The sequence below is a fragment of the Pezoporus flaviventris genome, unplaced genomic scaffold (genome assembly GCF_033815535.1).
Source record: "Pezoporus flaviventris isolate CSIRO_AGI_PZ_B2104156 unplaced genomic scaffold, CSIRO_AGI_Pfla_v1 ptg000002l, whole genome shotgun sequence".
NCBI lineage: Eukaryota > Metazoa > Chordata > Aves > Psittaciformes > Psittacidae > Pezoporus > Pezoporus flaviventris.
Window position 1 is genome coordinate 80917597 of NW_026892550.1, and position 22846 is coordinate 80940442.

The 22846-nt window shown below is 38.5% G+C and overlaps 1 protein-coding gene across 2 annotated transcripts in view; it reads right to left on the minus strand.

Moving 5' to 3' along the window:
- Positions 1-22846, minus strand: part of PTPRO (protein tyrosine phosphatase receptor type O) — a 152632-nt gene that overhangs the window by 57247 nt on the left and 72539 nt on the right. For both annotated transcript variants that reach the window (XM_061444666.1, XM_061444665.1), the window contains exon 2: positions 8178-8451. In XM_061444666.1, coding sequence (XP_061300650.1) covers positions 8178-8451 — 274 coding nt within the window. The remainder of the gene's footprint in view (positions 1-8177; positions 8452-22846) is intronic.

Sequence of the window (22846 nt, forward strand, 5' to 3'; positions counted from 1 at the left end):
GCATAATGCCCAAAGGAAACTACTTGGATGAAGATTTTCTATTTTGATATACATTCATTTCAGGTAATTACACATTCCCTGTTCCTACCATTTTTTGGGAGGGCCACTGTCTTCAGTGTATTTATCCACATCAAACTTCTACAAACTATAGCAGTACCATCACCATTATTTTACAGATGAAGGACTGAGATACAGAAAAATAAAGTGGTTTACTGGAGGGCAAAGGTGGGGGGTAAACCTGTGCACAGAAAACAGCTTAGTGACAAACTGCTGATCTAGTGCTCTGAACTCCGAGCCAGGTGGGCTACAAAAAGAAATACTCTGTGTCCTGCAATGTGGCACCTAGACCAGTGTAGCTCCGTCACCTAAGGAAAGCAGTGCCAATTCACTGCAGCTGGGAGTCTGATTGCTGATAACAATAAGAGTGTCTCAGTTTCATTCATCCTCCTTTGTGCACAGAAAACAACAATGAAAAAATACCCTTTTTGCTCGATGCTCTTCTCAGCAAGAAAAAAATGATAGCAATCCAATTATACATAGGTTAAGAGGGCCAAGCACATATTCAAAACAAGATTACAGTGGCAGTTGAAATTTGTCATACTAACATATTTTAACAGAGATAGTTAATGCACAACACCCTCAATAATTATACCTAAATCCTTGTAAGTATTATCGTGTTGATTTAGTTCTCGCACACTGTAGGGAACAGTTGAAAAATTCAGGCTGTTGATTAGCATGGCCTCAGAGGACACATTTGAGTTCACAGTTTTGCTGTGGTAGGTCTTGGAGAAAAACTAATCAAATATTTTTCCCTGAAAAGCATACAGTTACAACAGGCAAGAGAAAAAATAGATTAAAGGGAAGACTGGTGTCAGTTTCAAAGGTGGGATTATCCCACAGAAGGTGGAAGAGATTAATCAAAGATGGAAAAGCAAGACTGTAGTGGAAGCAAAAATTAAATCCAGTTATCAGCACAGTATTTTCACCACAGTACTAAGTTTCCAGATATGATGAAACATGCAGAAGAAAACAGAACTAAGAACAAAAACCACAGATGCAAACAATCTTTCCCCAGGTTTAAGAAGTCATATTATCATTTTTAATTTTGTAAGAGCATGTGAATGCAACACTGTAGGATTCTTAAACTAGCTCTCATGGCAAAGACACTTCATTAGCTTCATTAGATAAATCTCTATATATCTGTATGTTAACTACCTACAAATAGAAACTCCTGACCTCACAGATAGTACAGGCACTTCAGTGATGGGGACTGTGAAAATTTTGCTGACAATTTGTGACAGCCTAGAAATAAATAAGAGTAAAGCAGATCACAGGAAACAAAGCCTACCCTCTTCTTTTCTCTGAGGCTCTTCCCATTGCTTATTCTGAAATAAATTGTTCATCTGACTATCCACATGACCAGAGGGTTCATATCACAGCTCACACAGCACACGATAGTAGTTTAAATGTCAATAACAATCTCTAACTAGCACAACGCTAACATGCACTCATCTTTCATGTTAGCGGGTGTGCCCTGGGCTTTCTTCTGCTATCTCATTCACATCTGAGGTCTCCTTATTTCTGAAAGAATTACTGAAACTTTCTCATGCAGTGATTAACTTATCCCATTTGTTCCTTCCTACAACAAATCAAATAAAGGATAGAAGTTATACTCATTTTTAATCCAAATGATTTTTCCTCCTGATGCTTTGATTTAATTAACCAATAATTAAATTAAGCAGTAATCACCACAGACTCTCTTTCTTGTTATCTTCTGCTTACTATCCTCTCCTTGCTCATGGCTGATATTAGCAGAGTAGCATGAGTGATATAATGCAATTTAGAGATTCTTCCATTATCTTACTTCCTTCGGCACCAAATCTTCACATCAAAAGCTATTTGCACACTGTGAAATTAAAAGGACACTCAGCAGATAAAAAACTCATGTTCTGTTTTTCACTTACTAACTCCTCCTAGGGTTATTAAATTTAAAGAATATGTAAAATGTCACTCTTCGCTGTCTGTATTTATAATTTAGAGCATAAACAGTCTGGTCTTTTTAATTTTACCATTTTCAGTAGTCAGGATCCAGCTTTTCACAGATTTCAGTGGTTCTCAAGAAACAGCCTAATAGTTCAGAAAACATGGAGCTTCATAAACGTTCTGCACTATGTTGATGTCTGTATTTGTATTACAGAAGGGACAGAGGATTTCAGTGTCCCTCTAATAGCATGTTTAAGGCACTTCTTCATGTACAATCTCTTTATTTTTAGACTGGCAGATTATATTAATCACACATAGACATGCTTGCAGGATCAAGACCTAAATTTGCCTTTTTTCTTAGTGTCTCAGAATCTGCTGCTCCTATAGCAACTGCTTTCCCATTATATCGGTTTATGGGAGACTCAATTTCTTCGTTTCTCCTGGATTCTACAGCATTTTGCATTAAGCACATAGCTTGCATTTTACAAACATCAAGATAGCATAATAAATGTGGCCAACTTCTTCCTCAAATGCCCTGGAAAATTCTGGATGCTAAATCCTTCATTAATATATCAGTTTGTGCCAGACACATTAACATTTGCAATTCAGGGGATAAAAAAAAAAAAAAGAGTACGTTGACAATAATTCATAACATATAACAACATATAACATATAATAACATTCCAGTCCAAATTAATTTTGGTTTAGTATTTAGTATTTGTAGATCAGGTCACTCTACAGATTGGATTAATGATTGATTACTGTGGTAGATTCTATGTAGTATTACACATGTGTGGTTGAAACTGGATTGAGATCAACTGAGATCAGCTCTCATGCTTCTCACACTTAAACCCAAATTAATGATTTATGTTCATATCACGACTTTCACAAAAAAATTAAAAATAAAAGCCCCACTGATGGCACGAACTAACTGCCATGGGCAATTCCCTGTATTCACATGAAGAAGTGAATTATGTCATTTTCTCCCCAGGATGACACTATTTATGTATCTACATAGATATTGGGAGCAAGTCACAGCCAGAGTAGGGGTTCTGTTATGCTATAAACTTTAGGGATTTTTTTCTCTCTTGCTAAAAAGCAACCATTTCTGAGATTAAAAATCTGCTATTTAATAATTTAGGAACATAATGTTCAAGTTTATGATAGGCAATAGAGATACCATGTGCTATTGCTTATGAAATGGGAATGTAAGTGAAAGTAGCGTCTGAGCAATGATGGTATATACTGCACTTTCTAGATGTTCGCATAAGATGACAAATAAAAAGACAATACAAAATAAAAAGTAATGTTATCACAAGAACAAAAATGAATCTGTTAACCAGCCTTTTTAAAGATGCACCATGTAATCCCTTAAGAAGGAAAAACACAAAGGGCTTAAGTTTTATATTTCATTGGAAAAAAACCTTTGAAGCTCTGACTTCAACAGTTCTGATCCATTAATAAGCTGGAGGAAAGGATCTGACCTACTGAATCACTTCCTGCAGCATCTGGCACAGACACAACCAAGCATTAACTATGTCTAATGCCAATTACTTTCTGAGTGCAGAAGAGATCAGAGTCCCAAGCAGTAGGCCCATTGGTCTCCTGAGAAGAATATTTTTTCATAGAAGTCACAGAGGCAGAAATCTCCCTAAAGGGAATATACTTTACAGTGACTTATATAAGGAAATATAAGCTTTCGAAAGAATGAGACATTTACCACTCAAAACTCCTAATCATCAGCTAAAATGAAAGTCAGGCAGAGCTGCACTTAATTACCCTCAGAGATCCTGAGATCTTGATTTCTCCAGTTCCCAGTAGAGATATATTTTTCCTAAAGCACACAATAACTTTGCAGTGTGCTGCTTTCCGCATTCCTTCAAATGAACAAACACTTTTTCCTTCACAACAAAAAGAATTTACAGTGAATTTTGGGAAAAAAAAAAAAAAAATTAAAAAGCTGTAAAGGTAAGAGTCAACCTGGGAATAAAACAAGGCTTCAAGATTGCATATAAAGAGGAAATTCTTCCCTGTTAGGGTGGTGAGGCACTGGAATGGGTTGCCCAGGGAGGTTGTGAATGCTCCATCCCTGGCAGTGTTCAAGACCAGGTTGGATGAGGCCTTGGGTGATATGGTTTAGCATAAAGGTGTCCCTGCCCACGGAGGAGGGGTTGGAACTAGATGATCTTAAGGTCCTTTCCAACCCTAACGATTCTATGATTCTACGATTCTATGGGAAAATGGAGGATGAGTGAGAATTTTAGTCATTGTTTACATCCGTGCTCTTTATTTCTCTCATAAACTATGTAAAACTTATTAGTAATAAAGTGGAACTTTCTTTCAAATATTAAAAAACACTAAATTAATTATATAAATTCTAGAGTTTCTTCACTCCCATTGAAAAGCCAAAACCAGAAGAGCAGAAGAAAGCAGGCTTGAAGTAATCATGTTAGATACCAGAAGTACTTCTAACCTTATCCAGACTGAAAGCTGGAAGAAAGGTAATTTTGATAGGCACAATACAATTGCATTCACAGGAATCTGGCCAGGATGGTGAGATTCATACACCTATTGTTGTGAAACCATCACAGGGATCTTTACAACTGAGTGGTCAGGGTTTTGGTTTTTCTCCTTCAGTGAAATACTGAGCCCCATTTGCTGAGCACAGCTTTGCTACAGAATCAGAAGAAAGAGAACTATTTTGTGCTCAAATCCTATTTTACAGGCTTCCTATCTAAGAGTTGAATGCACCCTGTTCATCTTATCCTATCACCCCTGCTCAGGAAGCAATGCAAGGATGTGGGCTGTGCTCAAGTTGACAAAACCCTTGGCCTTTGAGAAGAAATATTGCAACAAATAGTTCACACTTTGCATTACAACAATCTGGACTAAACAAGAAAATGCTATAGTTTGTGGTGCTTTGAGTAGTATGAGAAAGCCCTTAAATGATTCCAATCAGAGATAAGCAGAAAATAAACTGTCAGGTCTTGTAGAGAAGGCCCAAATTAATAATGAAAACCTCAAATGTAGCATACAGACATGCATATTTTTATACTTATATAATGTTAAGTTTTTTAAATTTTATATGTACATATTTATCACACTTGTATTTATGTCTATATTTGCACATAATTATATATGCATATGTGTATTAAATATATATTTCCTTAACTTCTAAATCATCTTTCTGTTGAAGAATCTTTTTTTCTGCAGAGAAATCTCTGAGGGGTAAAACAAAGTCTTCTCTGACTCAAACTGGATGAAGTTTCAACCTGTGAAGAGACATACCTTTGTCTTGCAAATATGCTGAGAAGCAGCACATTGCTGAGTGATGTGAATAGCAGAAAGGAAACATCATCAAGATATACCATTGGAAAGCAGAAGTCTTTCATGACTCTTACTGAATTTCTAAGTAGACAATGTCTTTAAAGGACCATGCTCTCATTTTCACATACATAATTCGGATACACAATGTTTATGCGAAACTCAGATCTCCAGGATATGGCCAAGCTGCAAGACTACATCTCCCTTCATGGTCTCCTTTTTAGAAATCAGAAGATCCCAGGAAACTGTACTTGTGAAATATCAAAGTATAGCCTTGGGAATAATCACAATGGCATCACTGGCTATCCCAATTGATTTATTTTGTGTCAGTCTAATGAATGGGGCTAATCTGCCACTTTAAATCTCTCCTGATACCAATGAAATTAGAATAAGAATTAATTTGGTCCTGGAAGTTAGTTGCAATGTGCCATATTTTCACATGTAAAATATAGGTGGAGTAACTTAGATAGTTATATGTCTTTTCATGGTTAAAATAAACTAAGCATGTTAAACAGGCAGTGAGAGCATATGGTGTGAAGAAAATTTCTCCTAATTATTGTCTGCCACAAAAATCAAGTTAATTAATAGTCAGAAAATGATGTAAAACAGGGAGTGAACAATAACAATAAAAGGAAAAATTTAAAAAAAAAGGGGAGGGGGGAAACCAACTATTATGCAGTTTTGTAGGAGAACCCAGTGGTCACTACATGAGCTTTAAAATCTCTTCTCAAAAGCAACATATTTAAGTGTATCTTAAAAAGACCAGCCTGCCACACTGTCTTTTCATTCCAAATTTACTTTCATTCCTGCAGCCTTGTGCTCCAAAGATGAGCTATGTTAGTAACTGAGGCTGCTACAAGAGAGTTAGCAATCCTCAGTCTGCCTGGCAGAAAATACATGGAAGGAGATCTGGCCCTTTCCCTCGAGAAGTCCAGAATTTACATCACACTTTCACTGTTCACTACTGCATCCTTCAGTGCTGCCCGCAGGAATGCTCCTTCTTTTCCATAAACCTGGTTGTCTTTCTGCTGAGACAAAATTAGTGAAATTCACTGCTCTGTTTTTTGTTACATGAGTTACCCAAGCAGTGCTGTCCAACTGCCAAATCACTGGTCCTTCCAAGCTGTAGGTGAGCAGCAGAGGCCATAGCAGAAAACCCTAGGATGCTGCCAACACACTCACAATAAAACAGGTGGTGAAAAGGGGTGGGCTGCTTTACATCAGAAAGAACACTGTCAAGTCTTGGAGGAGGGAAAGTGACATGGGATATGCCCCTTGGAGCCATCAGCCTCACACTCTTTCAGGAACACCTTGTGGAAACCCCCTGAGCCAGAAATAGGAAGTCTGGAGCTGGCTTTGGTGGGCTGAGCGACACTGGTTCCCTTCTTCCTTCAGAGGTCCCCTGCACAGAAGTCCGTGTGTTCCATCAGCCACACTGGATCACACCTTCCCAGGCTACCACTGACCCTTGTGGGCTCTGGAAAGCAAACAGCAATGAGCCCTGAAGCACAACTGCAAGTGCAGCATGCAAAACCCACTAGAAATGCATAGTGAAGCATTTTTTTTTCCCAGTCGATTATACCTGATGTTTCCATTATTTTCTTTTAAGAAAACAAACCATAAATAGGAAATTGGATTAAAATTACTACATTGTCTGCAAGGTTAAAGCAGTCAAAGAAAAGGAAATTCAGACTGCCTTTGAACCCCAAAATTGTTCACTACACATAGATGTTCTTGCACATATGCCTTATGAAAAACTTGCGTTACCCAACACCACCATACTTTTCCCATAGATAGCTTCATGGTTGTCCTCATCAGGGCACAACTTGAGAACACAAGGGAAGGCTGAACAATGTACAGATTATGCAAAATCTGGTTACTGCAAAGTTTCAAACGCCTCACTCGGTAACCTATGAAACTACTGTAATATGCTTTGAATATTACTACAGTGGATGGCAGTTTCTCACTGACAGACTAATGTAAGTACACAAAATCATGGCCATTCCTCATCTGCAAGCTAACTAAAACTGTCTATAGAAAAAAAAAAAACAGAAACACCTTGAAATTGGTTTTCTCCATCCAAATATTTTTTTCCTGTCTTTTCTTAAATCTGTCTTCAGACAAAGAAATCATTTTATATTTTACAAATTGTTTTCAGGGTGGCACATGGAAGCAGTTCTGGAGCAACAGTCAAGCCAGAAATACAGCAGACATCACTCAGAAATCTGTGGTGCTTCACATGATGACGAAGCAAACAAAATCACACTTCTCCCCCAGGATTGATACACATGGAGGTAGTAAGACACAGATTACTACAGTTATGATCTCCACGCAAAAAAACCTTCAGCTGTACTGACAGAAACATGTTTTTGGTGACTAGCATCTGCTTTCCAAGTTTAGTACTGCTTCAATACATTAGCAACCAAAGAACATTTTATAGCATTTAAACCAGAATATATCTCACCATGTAACAGGAGTGCTTAGATTGAAATGTTAGTCAACACTTTTTGTCTTTTACTAGGTTTTTGGAACTCTTGGTTCAAAGGGTTTAGGATGAACATTTGGAAAGGAGATTCATCCATCATATTTGTCTCAGTATGTTAAACCTCTGGTCACTGTTCAGGAAAGGTCAAGCTGGGAGAAACCCACACCCATGCCTTTCTTCTTGCTCAGACTTTGTGAATTTTCACTCACAAGCCTTCTCAACACCTCTTCCCTACTGTTCTCATGCAGGGATTAATCCTACACAGAAGGATGACCTACTGAAAACACAAAAACCCCACCCAACCTTCTCCACAAGAATAACTTCCAGGGAAAATAAAATCACACACAAAGAGAAGAAGCAGAAGAAAGAATAATGTGTTACTTACTGGTTAACACAGTGATTGATCTTGCTGACTTGGAAACAATATTTGAGTTCACTACCAAGAGAGTTACTATGTAATATAGGCCATGGTATTTGGCATTAAAAACCACAGGGGCAGGTAAAGTGCTATTGAATTCTTCGAACTGGAAAAAGTAGTTCTTGGATTCTCCAGCTATCTTCACAACATATACAGAGGATGAGCTCACCACATCAGATGCTTCCAGGGAGACAATGATACAATTGTCTTCTCGGACAGTAACTTGGAAAGGTTCTGCATTCTACAAGACAAGAATAAAGACTTTGCTGAAGTAAAATATGTTATTTTACTTTTACTTATTTGCCTTGGTATTCATAGGATTCTCACATTATATTTGAGGTAAAGTTCCATTTCGTATTCTGCAAGAGAGTTAACATCAAACCATAACATTTATTTCTGAACACAATTCACAGCCAAAGTCCACAAGAATCTGATTATCAGGCCAGTCTCTTTGCAGTGAAGGCTAGTTCCTCCTGTGTGCTTTCTGATGCTCTGGCTACTCCATCTCTTACCTCACAAGCAACAAAGCCTCTGTCATTCTTTCCTGACAGAAGGTGGAGTAGAGCAGAAGAAGGATGGGATTAAAAAAGGGTATCAGAAGCAAGAAGGTTTCCACTAAAGCCACAAAGAGTAAGTCATTTAAACCACCAAAGAGAGAAAATTAAATCAAGACTCCTTTATCTTGCAGAAAGAGGATCATATATTCTTCAATGCAATATATTCTGGAAGCCTGCAACTGAAGAATAATTTTTGGCACTGATGAAGCTTTTGCAAATATGCCCATTCCGGCAAGTACCAGGTGATATGCAGCTCTCAGCACTATGTCCATGGCTTTGGTAGGCACTTTTCAGTTCCTAAGCTACACCATTTCATTTTCAATATTTCTTTTGTTAGTAGTAGAGAGAAAGAAGGAATTTAACCTTGTTTTCATATATCATGAGCATATTAAGTCATTGCCAGCTGAAAACACTTTCCGTTTTATTAATTGCAGACCAGCTGTCAGCAAGAAGCACTTGCTCTCTACAGGAATTTCAAAACAGTTTCATGGTAATTAACAAGAAGGAAAAGTTCAAGCTTTCATTAAGAGTTGCCTTTTTGTTTATTAGGCCACACTGCTGCTTAGAATTTTTTACCCTCAGTGAAAACTGTAATATCTGATATTTTCAATTCCCAGCTCCATAGGATCTTTTTCTCCTCTGTATTTCACAGGCTGAGAGCCCTATTTTGAAGGCAGGGTGGGCAACCATGGCCACTTTGCCACTTATTCAGTCAAGTTGTTCCTGTAGCAAAGAGCTAGACAACTCCTTCAGAGATTAATTCTAGCAGTTTGTCTACCTCCAGTCTTCTTGTAGTTTTGTTTAGGGGATTCTTCCATGAAGAATAATGTCTTTTGCATTTATGCTGCAGGAACCAGGCTTCCAATTTGGAATTCACATATACGGTATTGTTAACTCCTGCCGTTCAAAAAAAAACCCAACAAATCCCCACAAAAACCACCCCACCAAGAACAAAGAATTCATTCTAGGTTTGTAAGATTTTATATAACAGTAGTCTGTCTGAATATACATTTATGGTTTCATCACTGTCCTTGAGATTTCACAGTGTACCTAAGGTCATATCACCCTATAGACAGAACAACAGGCATGAGAAAAAAAAATGACCAAAGCAAACTTACTTACCTGACCCAACATGAGAACAAGGTAAAAGTGCATTAAGCCCAGTTCAAATAGGATAACCAGTCTAGACAGCTTCAAGAGATTAAAAATAAAGGCAATGCAACTTCAGCTGCTGATTGGAGGTTTGTTTTGACTGACTTTTAGGAGAATTAATTTTAAGTTGCTAAAATGATATAAATCAATGTTATCCATGGATGAATACTTTGGTGTGGAAATCTGATTAATTTTTCACAGATGGCAGAGCAATTGCTCCAAAAGATTTATAATGTAAGACTCCAATTGCACAAAAGCTTCCATGTCTTTTCATTAGCCTCAGCTGAATTCAACAGGTTTACCCTTGAGTAGATCAAATTAACACATTTCAAGAGTTTGTATTTTGCTTTTAATCCCAATTCAGTATTTGGATCCACACAGGTTCAAGCCTTTAACTGGGGATTATGTTTAGATCTAGTCAAAACCAAGCAGAGGTCCTCTTACCCTTCTTCATCCCCATTCTCTCCACACTAAGCAAATGTGGAATGATTCCTACTTCAGCTCTTCTGATATGGGAAGACAGGAGAAGGAAGGCATTCACAGCCTGACTTTTCAGATGCATGTGTGCTTTTGTATCACAAAAAGCACAATTTCCTTCCAAGGCCAAGCAAGGAAAGACAGACCTAGTTCAGCAAGGTTATTTCTACATATCAAGCTTGAACTGCATATAAAATTCCATGTAAGTCAGTGGGTGCTGACCTTCCCTAGACTAGCATTTGAATGTTTTGCTAGAGGAGAAAGAATGATATTATCTCTAAAATAACTTCTAGCCTGCCCTTGGCTTTGCCATTGAATTACATGGTACTAACTCAATGGGCCTAACTTGCTATGAAAAGACAGACAAAAAAGCCCAACAAATTTATATGTGCCAACAAACAGTTCTAAGCAAGTTCCTTGTGTTTGGTGGTATTATAAATCATTTGTGATGTTAATTGAATACAGCTGGAAATTAAGCATATAATTGCAGAGTGATAGACATTCCTAGGATATAATTAGATGCTTTCAGAGACTGCTCATATGGGGTGTGATTTTACTCTTTGATTCTTCTGTGGGTATTGTATTAAGCATGTTGAAGATTGTACTTTCATTTTTCCCCTCATAATGTTTCCTTGAATTCACAGCAAGTAGCATTCAGCAAATGATCCACAAACCTTCTTCAGTAGTTCTCACACAATTAACATGCCTCTGCTAGCTAGACAGATACTATTGTTACCTATGACTATACCTAATGGGGAAAGTAACTTTTCCCTGAGTCCTTTATCTCCTGAGCATCTGAGGACTGTGAAATGACAACCTCCTTACTTTGTGTGCATGTGTCCAGATGGTTTTGAACAACTGCTGCCATTGCGCAGGTATTTTTTGAGTGACATCTCTTTAGTGGCTGTGTGCCCACCTGCATAACAAATCCCTCTCTTGAGTGATACCTATTCTTTTTGGTGATTATCTGGCCCTCTTTCACACACCTGTACCTGCCCAAGCTTTTAAACTGCTGCATGCACAAGTGTTTTGTGGGAGGCATCTGTTATTATCCATTGGTTCTTGAAATAATTTTTATCCTTTCATTTCAACTCTAAGGTTTGGTTTATAGAATGAAGTGGCAAAAAAGGTATGAATAAAAAAGCCTTGCAATTAACATGTCATAAGATGAAATCACTTATCTCCTTTGGGATATGGATTTCACTTTGAGTGTTTTAATAGAACAGACCACTTTAGGCATCCTGTTGTTGTACGTTGCATAAAGTGAGGGTTACCAGCCATCATTGGGCTTGTGATTTTGAAAAGAAGTCTAAGGAAAAACCTGAGTATTTTTTGGAAGCACCTCTGGAAGTAAGAAACATGCCCCACTTAACTAGATTGTAAAGCCAGTTTGTTTTAGGACTGACAGCATCAGTATGGTAAATACACATTTCATTACTTCTGGTCAGCTACCTCCAGGATTTAATTTGCTGGTGTCGCAGCTTGAGCGGCTGTTTCATGCCTGTGGGGAAATTTGGCAGGGCTTGTGCATTCAGAACCAAATGATTAGCATCAACTTCCTTTCTAGTTTATTATTACAAGCTTGTGCCACGATAAAGCACTTAGGAAAAAAAAGGGGGTGAGAGAGGGAAGTAAATCCCACAATGTGATGCCTGTTCGCAGTCATTTCCAGCCCAGGGATGAGTCATGCTAGTGGAATTTCCAGCCAATAACCAGGTCCCAATTAAAATAAAAAGGAGGGGGAGGCAAGGCAATATAGAGCATGTCAAATAAACAACATTCAAAGAGTAATAGGAAAATAAATGGTGTGCAGCAGAGCTCAGAGTTCTCTTTTCAGAAGTCTATATCCTCAGTTTATTTCCTTTTAACAGTATGAGCTTTACACATGAGGAAGAGATCAAAGCTGCAAAACAGCTACTAATTTTACTTACTTTAGCTTTTGAATGTCTCACTTTGAAACACATTGGACCAGAACCCAATTATATGAAGTGTAAGTAGTTACATGTCTTGCTGACTTTAAGAGAAGCTGTGGATACTCATCAGCTCTGTAAAACTAAAATACTGGTAACTGTGTCACGTTATCTAATGCTAGGCAAGTGGAACCAAGATGCTGAACAAATCTTACTTCTGTCAGCTCTTATAGAGTAAATCCTAAGCAAATACTAAAGTATCACAGAGTTTTCAAAGTGGCCATCTGATATCGTAATGTAGGAGTAAATTTTAAAGCTGTAAGTTATCTACTTCTTAGGGCAAAAGTACCATTATGATCACCTTCTGTGTAATGATGGTCAAAAATATCATCAATGCAAGTATGACAAGAAAATATTGAACACTATATCCACACGTCTTGGATGAAATACTGGCTATTTTTGTGAATCCTAGAATCACAGAATAGTTAGAATCAGAAAGGACCTTAAGGTCATCTATTTCCAACCCCCCTGCCATGGGCAGGGACACCTCACACTAAACCGTGTCTTCCAAGACTCCATCCAACATGGCCTTGAACACTGCCAGAGATGGAGCATTCACAACCTCCCTGGGCAACCCATTCCAATGCCTCATCACCCTCACAGTAAAGAACTTCTTCCTTATATCTAACCTAAACTTCCCAAATTATGCTACTGTACTCAGATATATCTTGTTCCACTGGCCGATAATACTAATTTCATTCTAATTCACACAATGACTCATTCTCACCAAGATTCATCTTACTTAATTTTAGGTACTTAAAGGAAATGACTGAGAGACAGGATGACCTTTTCAGACAGAGTACCTGAGGGCTTGTCTGAGAACTGAATTACTTTTGAAAGTGCACTGAACAGCCAAAGGGTGCATGCTCCCAGCTTGGCAAAATTCCTGCAGTCTTCTGTCACCAGGTGCTTCACAGAAAGCACGTAAGAAATTTCATAAAATGAATAATATTGCAAAATGTGCATAAAACTCATGTCACAGTATTTTTGCACCAGCTTTCTAATGTATGTGACAAATGATACTGAAGAAAAATTATAGCAAAAATATTAAACATTCATTTTATGCAGAAATTGGAATCTTACTGGAATCTACTATGCAGTTGTTGGAAATGTATTGTTTCATGTGAGTCACCGTGCAGGAAACAAATTCTGACCTATATAACTGTTTCAGTAATTTACTTCCCTCCCACCCCTCAATCACTCTTGCCCTCCATCTGTCCTTTTCCCTGCCATTCGCCTGTGCAGGCTAGACACTTGACAGTGGTGGAGGATCGCAACTACCTTCCAGTCCTTTATAGCTGGAAAAAAAGAGGGGTCCATGAAACTCCCTTCTGTTGCAGTGTGAAGTCACCATCCAAAGCAAGCAACAGACTGTGGTTTCACACAGTTGAGCTGTTTTGAAGTATAAGTTAATATATAAATCTTTGCTTTAGATGACCCTTCAGGTTCCAACCTTTCTTCCATCATTACTGCATCACCTTTCTTACTTTCACAGCTTCCTGCTCATAATTTTCACAGGGTATTTTCTGCTAAACGTTGCAACATCAAACCTTATGCTGTTTATATTCCACATTCAGCCTCTTTGCTCTCATCTCAAAGGCTCTTAATAAAAAGCATTTCATAAGGCTGAAAGTGATATGGTTTCACAAAAAGATACAAGCAGTCTCAAATAAAGCAGTTCTTGTAGCCATGAACTGAGAAAGATCCTTTCTGTGCACAGGAAAGGACTGGGTGAATATTGCTTATTATATATTACGCTAGCTATCATTCTTAGATCCTATAGTTCTAACAAAAAAAAAAGGCATAGTCAACCTTACAGAATTTAGGGAAGAAAGTACATCCTAAGATTTCCACATGTTCCAGTGAATTCTGAAGCAGGAAGAGACTTCAGTATTGACTGCAAGATGAAAAGATCGTTTGAAATGCTTTTCAGGAGTGTGAATAAAAATGTTACGGACTTGGAACAAAAATGTAAAGACTTCTTGAAAATAAGGATATTTATTCCTGGAGCTTCTGCTTATATCTACACTTCTCCACAGGTTGGAGAAGCAAAGAAACTCCCTTAATAAATACTCTTTGGAAGAAATATTCCATCAGAGAAATAGAAAACCTTATATTCAAGACTTTCCATGCGAAAAGGGAATATTTAAAGAAGTGAAAAGAGAGTAAAAGCAGCAGTTCTCAATAATTTATGATGTTTGATTCAGGTTAACATACCATTTCTGGAATCCTGCTCTATGAATAGTGTCCTCAGCACTGTTGCTATTCTCAGTCTCAATAAGCCAGCAACAACAATCTGCTGGTCATATTTTATAAATGAGCTTCAACATTTCTTTGCTCTGGGAGACATTTTTAAAGGGACAGGTATGTTTTCCCCTCTCCGCACATGAATGAAGAATAAGAAGGTATTTTTTTAAGCAAATGTTATTTTGGTATTTACAGTCCATCACATTTTGCTACCATTCTGAAGTTAATAATCTGGAAGGAAATCTTTCTTGACACTATCAACTGCTATTATGATAAAGTTAAGTAAATGCCAGAATGCTAAATGTATGAAAGTGGAATGTTTGCATTCAGTAAGGCTAATATCTTTTATGTATCACCTTGTTAGTATATGTAGCATTTAATGAATTATTGCTAAACATATATTTCTATCCCATCTTTCTGGTGTAAACTGGAAAGGGCAAAACCCAAGCACAGTGATTCAGAGACCCTGATATTGACACAGCATAAAACTAGGTTAGAAAGAACTATGGATGGCATTTCTCCCTCTTATCAATCCTGACTGCACATACCTGTCCCAAATATGACAGGAATTCACACTCAAGCAGATACAGTTGGGTTTCTCTCTGCTCTAGATTTTTAGCTTCTCCCTAGTATTAGAGTATGTCAAAAAGAAGAATTCTTCTGAAAGAATATATGAATTTGATTACCTTCCTCAACTCAGACCTTTATGGACCCTCTGCAATTAAAGTTAGCCATCCCTGGTGGATGTACCCAAACACACATGCTAGATGAACCATGTGCTTTAATTAAAATGCATCTTCCATCTTGAGCCTCTATCTGAATAACAAAAAAGAAAAAAGGGCACAGGAAACATATTATATTGGCTCATCAGTTCCCTTAACTCTGCCAAACTGGCCTTTGTAGTGATCTTCTCCAATCAATACTTATTCTCTCTCTGGAAGAATAGTGAAAGCAAATTTCTACCTGGACAAACATAAAATGATCAGAGTTGTACATAGGCCAGGTGGGAAGAGGAGGTCATGTTAAGTGGCTTCCCTATTAAATTCCAAAAAGGAGAAGTTAGGAGGAAAGGAAAAGAAAGATTACTTTCTAGGAATAGGATTTAATTGAACAGTATGCCACATGTACATTATCCTAAGAATATACATATTCTCCACCAACTGAGAGCGAATGCTTTCACAGCACAGTGCCTACAAGTCAAAACACATACACTGTATTTCAGTTCCCTCTCTGTGATAGAGGAAATGAAGAACAGATCACCCCAAGAAAATACTGAAGGAAAAAGAAGAGTGAGAAACTAATGTGGATTTTTAAGAACTTGGATTATTAGAAAGACACCCTCTTTCCATGCTGTCAAACAATCTTTGAAGTGTCTTATACTTCAAAGTGCCCTATGTGAGATGTAAGAAATACTGGAATAGATGTGCTTTTTGAATGACGAACAAATTCATTCAAGCTGTTTAGTACTTCAGCTCCAAAATTGTGGATTCACCTGTGCAAATAACAGAAGTCTGTAATACAGGCTTCTGATGCTGAATCAGCTCCTAAACAGCTACTGATGCTGAAAGGTGACATTAGAAAGTGACACAGAAAATTCCTGGTAAAGACTGTTGTTGCACTGTGAGAAACTGACTGTGACATGCTCCATCACTGTTGTGCAGCTGAGAGGAACTGGACTGAACTTTTTGCAGGAAAACAGAGGGATCAGGCCCAATCAGCAAAGGCTCATGAAGGGCACATCCTACTTGAACCAACCTGTTCTCCCTCTGTGATAAGGTGACTCACCTGGCTGATGAGGGGAAGGCTGTAGACATTGTCTGTTTGGACCTTGGTAAAGCATTTGACAGTGTCTCCCACAGCATTCTCCTGGACAAATTGGCTGCTCATGGCCTACATAGGTGTATTTTTAGCTGGGCTGGAAACTGGCTGGATGACCGAGACCAGAGAGTGGTGGTAAATGGCATCACATCTAGTTGGATCAGCCACTAATGGTGTCCCGCAGGGCTCAGTGTTAGGGCCAGTGTTGTTTAACAACTTCACTGATGATCTGGACACGGGAAATGAATGCACCCTCAGTAAATCTGCAGACAACAACAAGCTGGGTGAGAGTGTTGATCTGCTAGAGGATAGCGAGGCTCTGCAGAGGGATCTGGACAGGCTGGATCAATGGGCTGTGGCCAATGGTTCAAAAGGCAAAGTGCCAGGTCCTGCATTTGGGCCACAACAACCCCATGCAATGCTACAGGCTTGGGGAAGAATGGCTGGAAAGATGCTCAATGGAAAAGGACCTGGGGGTGCTGATTGATGGTTACTGAACATGAGCCAGCTTGAACCCAGGCAGCCAAGAAGGCCAACAGCATCCTGGCTTGTAACAGCACTAGCATTGAGAGCAGGGCCAGGGCAGTGATCATCACCCTGTACTGGGCACTGGTGAGGTTGCGCCTCAAATCCTGTGTTCAGTTCTCGGCCCCTCACTGCAAGAGCGACATTGAGGTGATGGAGCCAGAAAAGGGTAAAGAAGCTGGTGAAGGGTCTGGAGCACAAGTGTAATGAGGAACAGCTGAGGGAACTGGGAGTGTTTAATCTGGTGAAGAGAAGGCTCAGGGGGAACCTTACTGCTCTCTACAACTACCTGAAAGGAGGTTGTAATGAGGTGGGTATTGGTCTCTTCTCCCAAGCAACAGGCAAGAGGACAAGAGGTAATGGCCTCAAGCAGCACCAGGGGAGATTCAGATTGGATATTAGGAACAATTTCTTCCCATGAAAGGGTTGTTAAGCATTGGAACAGGCTGCCCAGGGAAGTGATAGTGTCACTGTCCCTGGAAGTGTTCAAAAACTGTGTAGATGAGGCCATCAGTGCTATGGTTTAGTGGTGGACTTGGCAGTCCTGGGGTAAAGGCTGAACTTGATGAACTTAAAGGTCTTTTCCAACCTAGTTGATTCTATGATTCTAAGGACAGGTTGTCAGCTCAACTTCATCTTACATGCTCTGGCAGAGAGTATGACGTGGGGTAGAGACTGAGTCTTATGGGTACTACAAAAGTGAAAAAGCTTTCATTTTAAATTGATACGGTACATATATACCCTGCACAAGTTCTTAAAGAAAGAATGCAATGCTTTGGTATTTGCATTATCTGCAAAGTGCATGACTGGGAAGAAGTTAGAGTTGTCATTTATCTGAGAAACAAGAGACCCAGGTGGTTATGCAATTTGTTTGAAATCACAAAGCAACTTAGTGGAAAATGGTGGAAGAAAACAAGATTTCCTGTTCCCTCTCCCACCCAATTCTTCCATGTTAATCTATAAGAGGACAGATTAGATGCAATGAATAAAACTGTAGATAGGGGCTATTCCAGGAGCTATTCCTTATTCCATAGCTCCAAGTGATTTTACAGAGAATTGGGCATCAAAGTGCTCAAGTATTTTCAAAAACTCTGTTTTCTCAAATATGCTATGAGCCGGCTGGAGAGGTTTGGAAATTTGAAATAAGGAGTCATTAATAGAAAAAAATCCTGTTTCAAATCAGTTTTTCTGATATGAAGAATTCAGAAGCAGGTGTGGGGTGCATTTGTCCCCATCTAAGCTGCTGACTTCCATTTTGTCCAGAGTTCACCTTAAACAAGTGTTTTAACATTCTTAATACCTATCCGTCCGAAGCCATAATCATAATGTGGCTATGGCTGAACCCTGAAAGGTTGCTTACTCAGGTTCAAGCACTGATTCATGGGTTGGGATTTTTTTCAGATCCAAGCAGAATCTGATATTCTGACCTTTGATAGCTCTGTTGTGTCATGTGTTCTCTAAATTAGCAATTGCTGACCAGATAATCTGCTGAGATTTTCTCATGTTACTTATACATAGTTCCTGTGGCTGAATGTTTTGTGGTTTGTTTTGGGTTTTTTTCTTCTTGCTAAAGTATTTGCTCTGCAGGTTTAGGGGGAGTCGATTGTCTTACTTGGTGGGGTTTTTTTTTGTCACTTTTTCCCAACCTGTGCTCAAAGAGGGGCAAGCAGCCAGTGCCATTTCCCTGATTATTAGCAAGAGATAAGCTCTGTAATTCTCTGTAGAGAAGAGGGTCAATTGCAAATCCATACAGAACATTTCAGCAGTTGCTACATCCCGAATTTCAATTCATTTCTAGTGTGGCTTTAGGCTCAGCTCAGCCATTTGTACTGATTTGATAAATGCCTATCAGAAAAAGAGTTCTCTATCACACTACTGCTGGCAACATACTGCTCAGCAGTCATGAAAGCTACCAAATTCTCTAATGCTACAAAAACTCATAGCTTGTCACTGCCACCCTCCCCTGCAGGGATAGCTCCAGAAGGATTTATTTGGTCACAGCATATCAAGCATTTAGTTTTTAGTACAGCTGCCACAGGTTGACTTGAAAGAAGTGAATGAAAGGAGTGAAAACAAAGAGTTTAGGAAATGGAGTCAGGATCCTTAACTGTGGGGTGAAGTCTTTTCAGATGTAACACATGCTGCCCCACCTCCTCAGAAGAAGAGACTGGTCAAGGGGGAAATGACTGTTGTTACCTACCAGAGGGATGACAGTCCAGGTTACTGAGTGTTATAGGGCTTTCATGAAAGATATAATTCTTCTACAATGTCCTCTCCTAGCAGCTTAATGGCTTCAACTTGCAATGCAGAATCTTCTGCAACTGTGCTTACCAGGTCAGGAAAATAATAATTACTTCTACTCTAATATACAGACCCCACATTTACCCTTTACTGGGATCCACTTGTGTGCTATCACAATGCTTAAATATTCTGCATGCTTCTGTGTGTATAAGTAAAACACTGAATATCCTGTTACCTTTAAAGCGAGGAGACCTTAATGACATGTTGGTCAGAACTTTTATGCTGAGACTTCTGTACTTGGTGTGGGATTCATCTGGCTTCATTTTATCAAACTAAAAATTGGGCATATAGTCAAATCTCATCATCTAGGATCCCTCTGTACTCTGTAGGAAGAGATGGATCTAAAGAATTTGATTTATCTACTTAGGATTAAACAAACTGCCTTCTGCAGATGTTTTTCTCTCTCTGTGCACCTTCCTTTCAAACATCAAGAGTCAGATGAGACCAGAAACAACAGCTATGTATGATATGGTGGCAGCTGTAACTTGGATTTGTATTGCCGTCTTTATGTGTTATGGCTCCTATTTTGTCTGAAGTGATACTATAAGGTTTAAATTTTGTTTAGCTATTCTCTTTTTCAGCAGTATATGAAAAGTAAATGATGGCCATGACTGAGAAAGGCATATAACTTTAAGCATACAAAAGGTCCTACTCAGCAGAAGATGTAAGTATGCTCATAAATCCTTTGCCTATGTGACAAAGGCTGGCCCTGCATACAAGAATCAATCAAGAGATCAAGGTTTCTCTTCCTGAGTCACCAAAGAGTAATAAACCCCTGAAACTTCCTTCTAATTTGTTTTGGCATTTTTACGCAGTGAGGTTGCTAAAAAATCATTTAAAGGATAATATAAGTCTTGGGTCATTCGGTGATGGTGAGAACCCTGTTCTTCAGGTTTGGTGTTCTCTTTGTAGAAATTATTATTTGTTGCTGCTGTCATTTGTTTTTTACACTTGGCAGTTATTCAGTGGCCAAAAGGGATGCAGACAAACCCTTATAAATACATTCATCAGCTTAGTATCTTAGGTTGGGGTAGCTCAGCAGTAATAGTATGGAAAGCATACAGATCAAATTTCTAGCTAGTTTGGCAGTTACAAACCCTTTGAATGCAGAATTTATAGAATTAAACTTTAGCCATTACCTTTCTTTTATCTATTCCTTTTTTAATACCTGACAGAGCTTTTCCCCAGGCATTACAACGGCTAGCCAGGCAAGAGAAGGCTTAATACACCAAAAGAGGAAAGTCAGCTGAGAAAAGGGTGTGTGGAAATCATCAATGGGAAGTCTGTACCCTTAAGCAGAATTGACTGTAAAACAAGAATATATAATTTTAGAAGACTATTTCTTAATTTTAACTCAGGATACAATCTGTTATGTTTCTGCTGAAAATGATGATTTTATAAACAGCATGACCTACAGTGAATCAACGTGACCTTTCCCAGAAGTAGCCCCAAATAAATATTTACTGAGCTTTATTTCATAGGCATTAACTCATCGGTAATATAAAAAGCTTTCAGGTCACTAGGCAATATAATATTATCGTTGTGACATAATGCCACAGTATAAAAGTGATAATGATTTTCTTTCCTAGTTAACTTCTAGATATGAGTTCACCACATATTGGTTTATGCCATTGTTTTCTTCTTCTATTTTATGAAATATTTTTGTAGCCAGTGAAAGATGACATGGATTTTTTTTTTTTTTTTGCCTTTTCTTTAATTCACAGCAAGTGGTGCTTCCATACATAAGCGCTCATCATCTTGCATTACACTAATCCAGGCAAAAAATGCATTACCCTAATTGGCTGGCTGCCATTTGCCATTCACAGTATGGTCATTTCTCAATAACTGCAATGCAAATATACAGACCTCTCCTACCAATTCCTGCACTCAAAATTCAAGCAATAAATATATTGTCTAAGCTCTTTCACAACTCTTTGACTGAATTGAAACATTTTTCATTATTCTCCTGTGACCACACCTGCCTGTACTTCAGAATATCAAATTCAGGTTCTCCTTTTCCACATACATGACCATGAAAAGTCACTAAGATCAGTTTTACAAATACATATAGGTGGCTTACAATGCAGGTAAGTATCCACAAGAACTCTAAAAAAATTAGGGCTGGCCACCAAAAAGTTTTTTTTTTTAAAGACAAGTGTGCACTTCTAAATCTCTCCACTTGCAGAGCATGGTCCTTTATGTATGTGTATATAAACAACATCAGAAAGATGCAAGAACATGCACACTGGCAGCGCTGAGTCCCCATAGTAATGGGAGCTGTTTAGCAATCAAGCCAAAGGAATGGTTTCTCTTATTTATTTATAGCTTTTTAAAATTTTAAATACATTCTTGATTTATTCTCCACCAGGTCCTTACTGACATAATTCAGTTTTTCCTCCACTTCCACTCCAGTGGGCTCATACCGCAATGAAACCCCTTTATTATCAACATCAGACTACAGTGTTATTTCTCAGTTCAGGTTTATTCTGGATGTACTTTTTGCCACCTAATTCAGGTGCCAGGAGAGTCAATGGACAAAAGTATGATCCTGACCAAGCTGTTTCTCAACAAGTCTTAGAAATTTAAAGTAGTAGAGAAGGCAGAGGTTTGGTGTTTGGTTGGGGTTTTTCTTGTGGCTATTAAGTGTTGCAACTCCAGGCACATTCCTGTGATGATTTCTCAAGTGATACCAACAGTGCTGAGAGCACACAGAAGAAAGTTATGACTCGGTGTTGTCATTGTGTTCCCCAGACTTCAGAGAAGAAACTCATCACCCAACAACACTGTGAGTTGCCTACATCTCACTGCGCCAAAAGTCATTTGCAAGCAACAGCTCCTCCACAGCTTAATGAAACACCAGCAGTAACAGACTGGGTGCATACTCTGAGTTTACCACAAGCACCAGGTAAAAATGATTGGCTTAAATTACCCCAAAGATTTGGATCATAAACACAGCTACCACAGCTCAACCTATCAGCAAAAATGTATTTATCTATGAAAACAAAATTAGCCATGTCCTGCTTATCTCTGCTGCTGCAAATACATCTCCTAGTATGTGTGTGAAAATGAATATTCATACTTATATTAAGTAATTGCATGTTTACGACCAACCTATAATCCATTTGACAGCATTCTTCTTTCCCCTCTTATTAGCCCTGTAAGATCTCCATTCAGTTCTTACACTTTGCATACCAAAAGGACAGAAAAACATCCATGTCCTTATAAAGTTGCATACAAGTGCAGCAAGCCTGCATAAATAAGAAAGACTAGACCAAAACACTACACACCATGCTCCAAAGTGCATGAATGTCTTGGTATGAGCCACAGTAAAAACAGAAGCTGGAGAAGACTTGGATTTCCTCCCTGCCATTTGTCTCTACTTGAAAGAGGAAAAAAAAAAAAAAAAAGAAGACATGCATGAGTGATGGTAATGGAAGACCTATTTGTGTCCAATTCACTGGAGAAACAGTACAAGGACATATCATCCTTGTGAAATAATTTGTCCTTATTCTTTGAGCCAGATGAAAGTTCCATTATGTACAGAATAACATGTGCAGATGAATACAGATTTGGGAGATGTATTATTCTT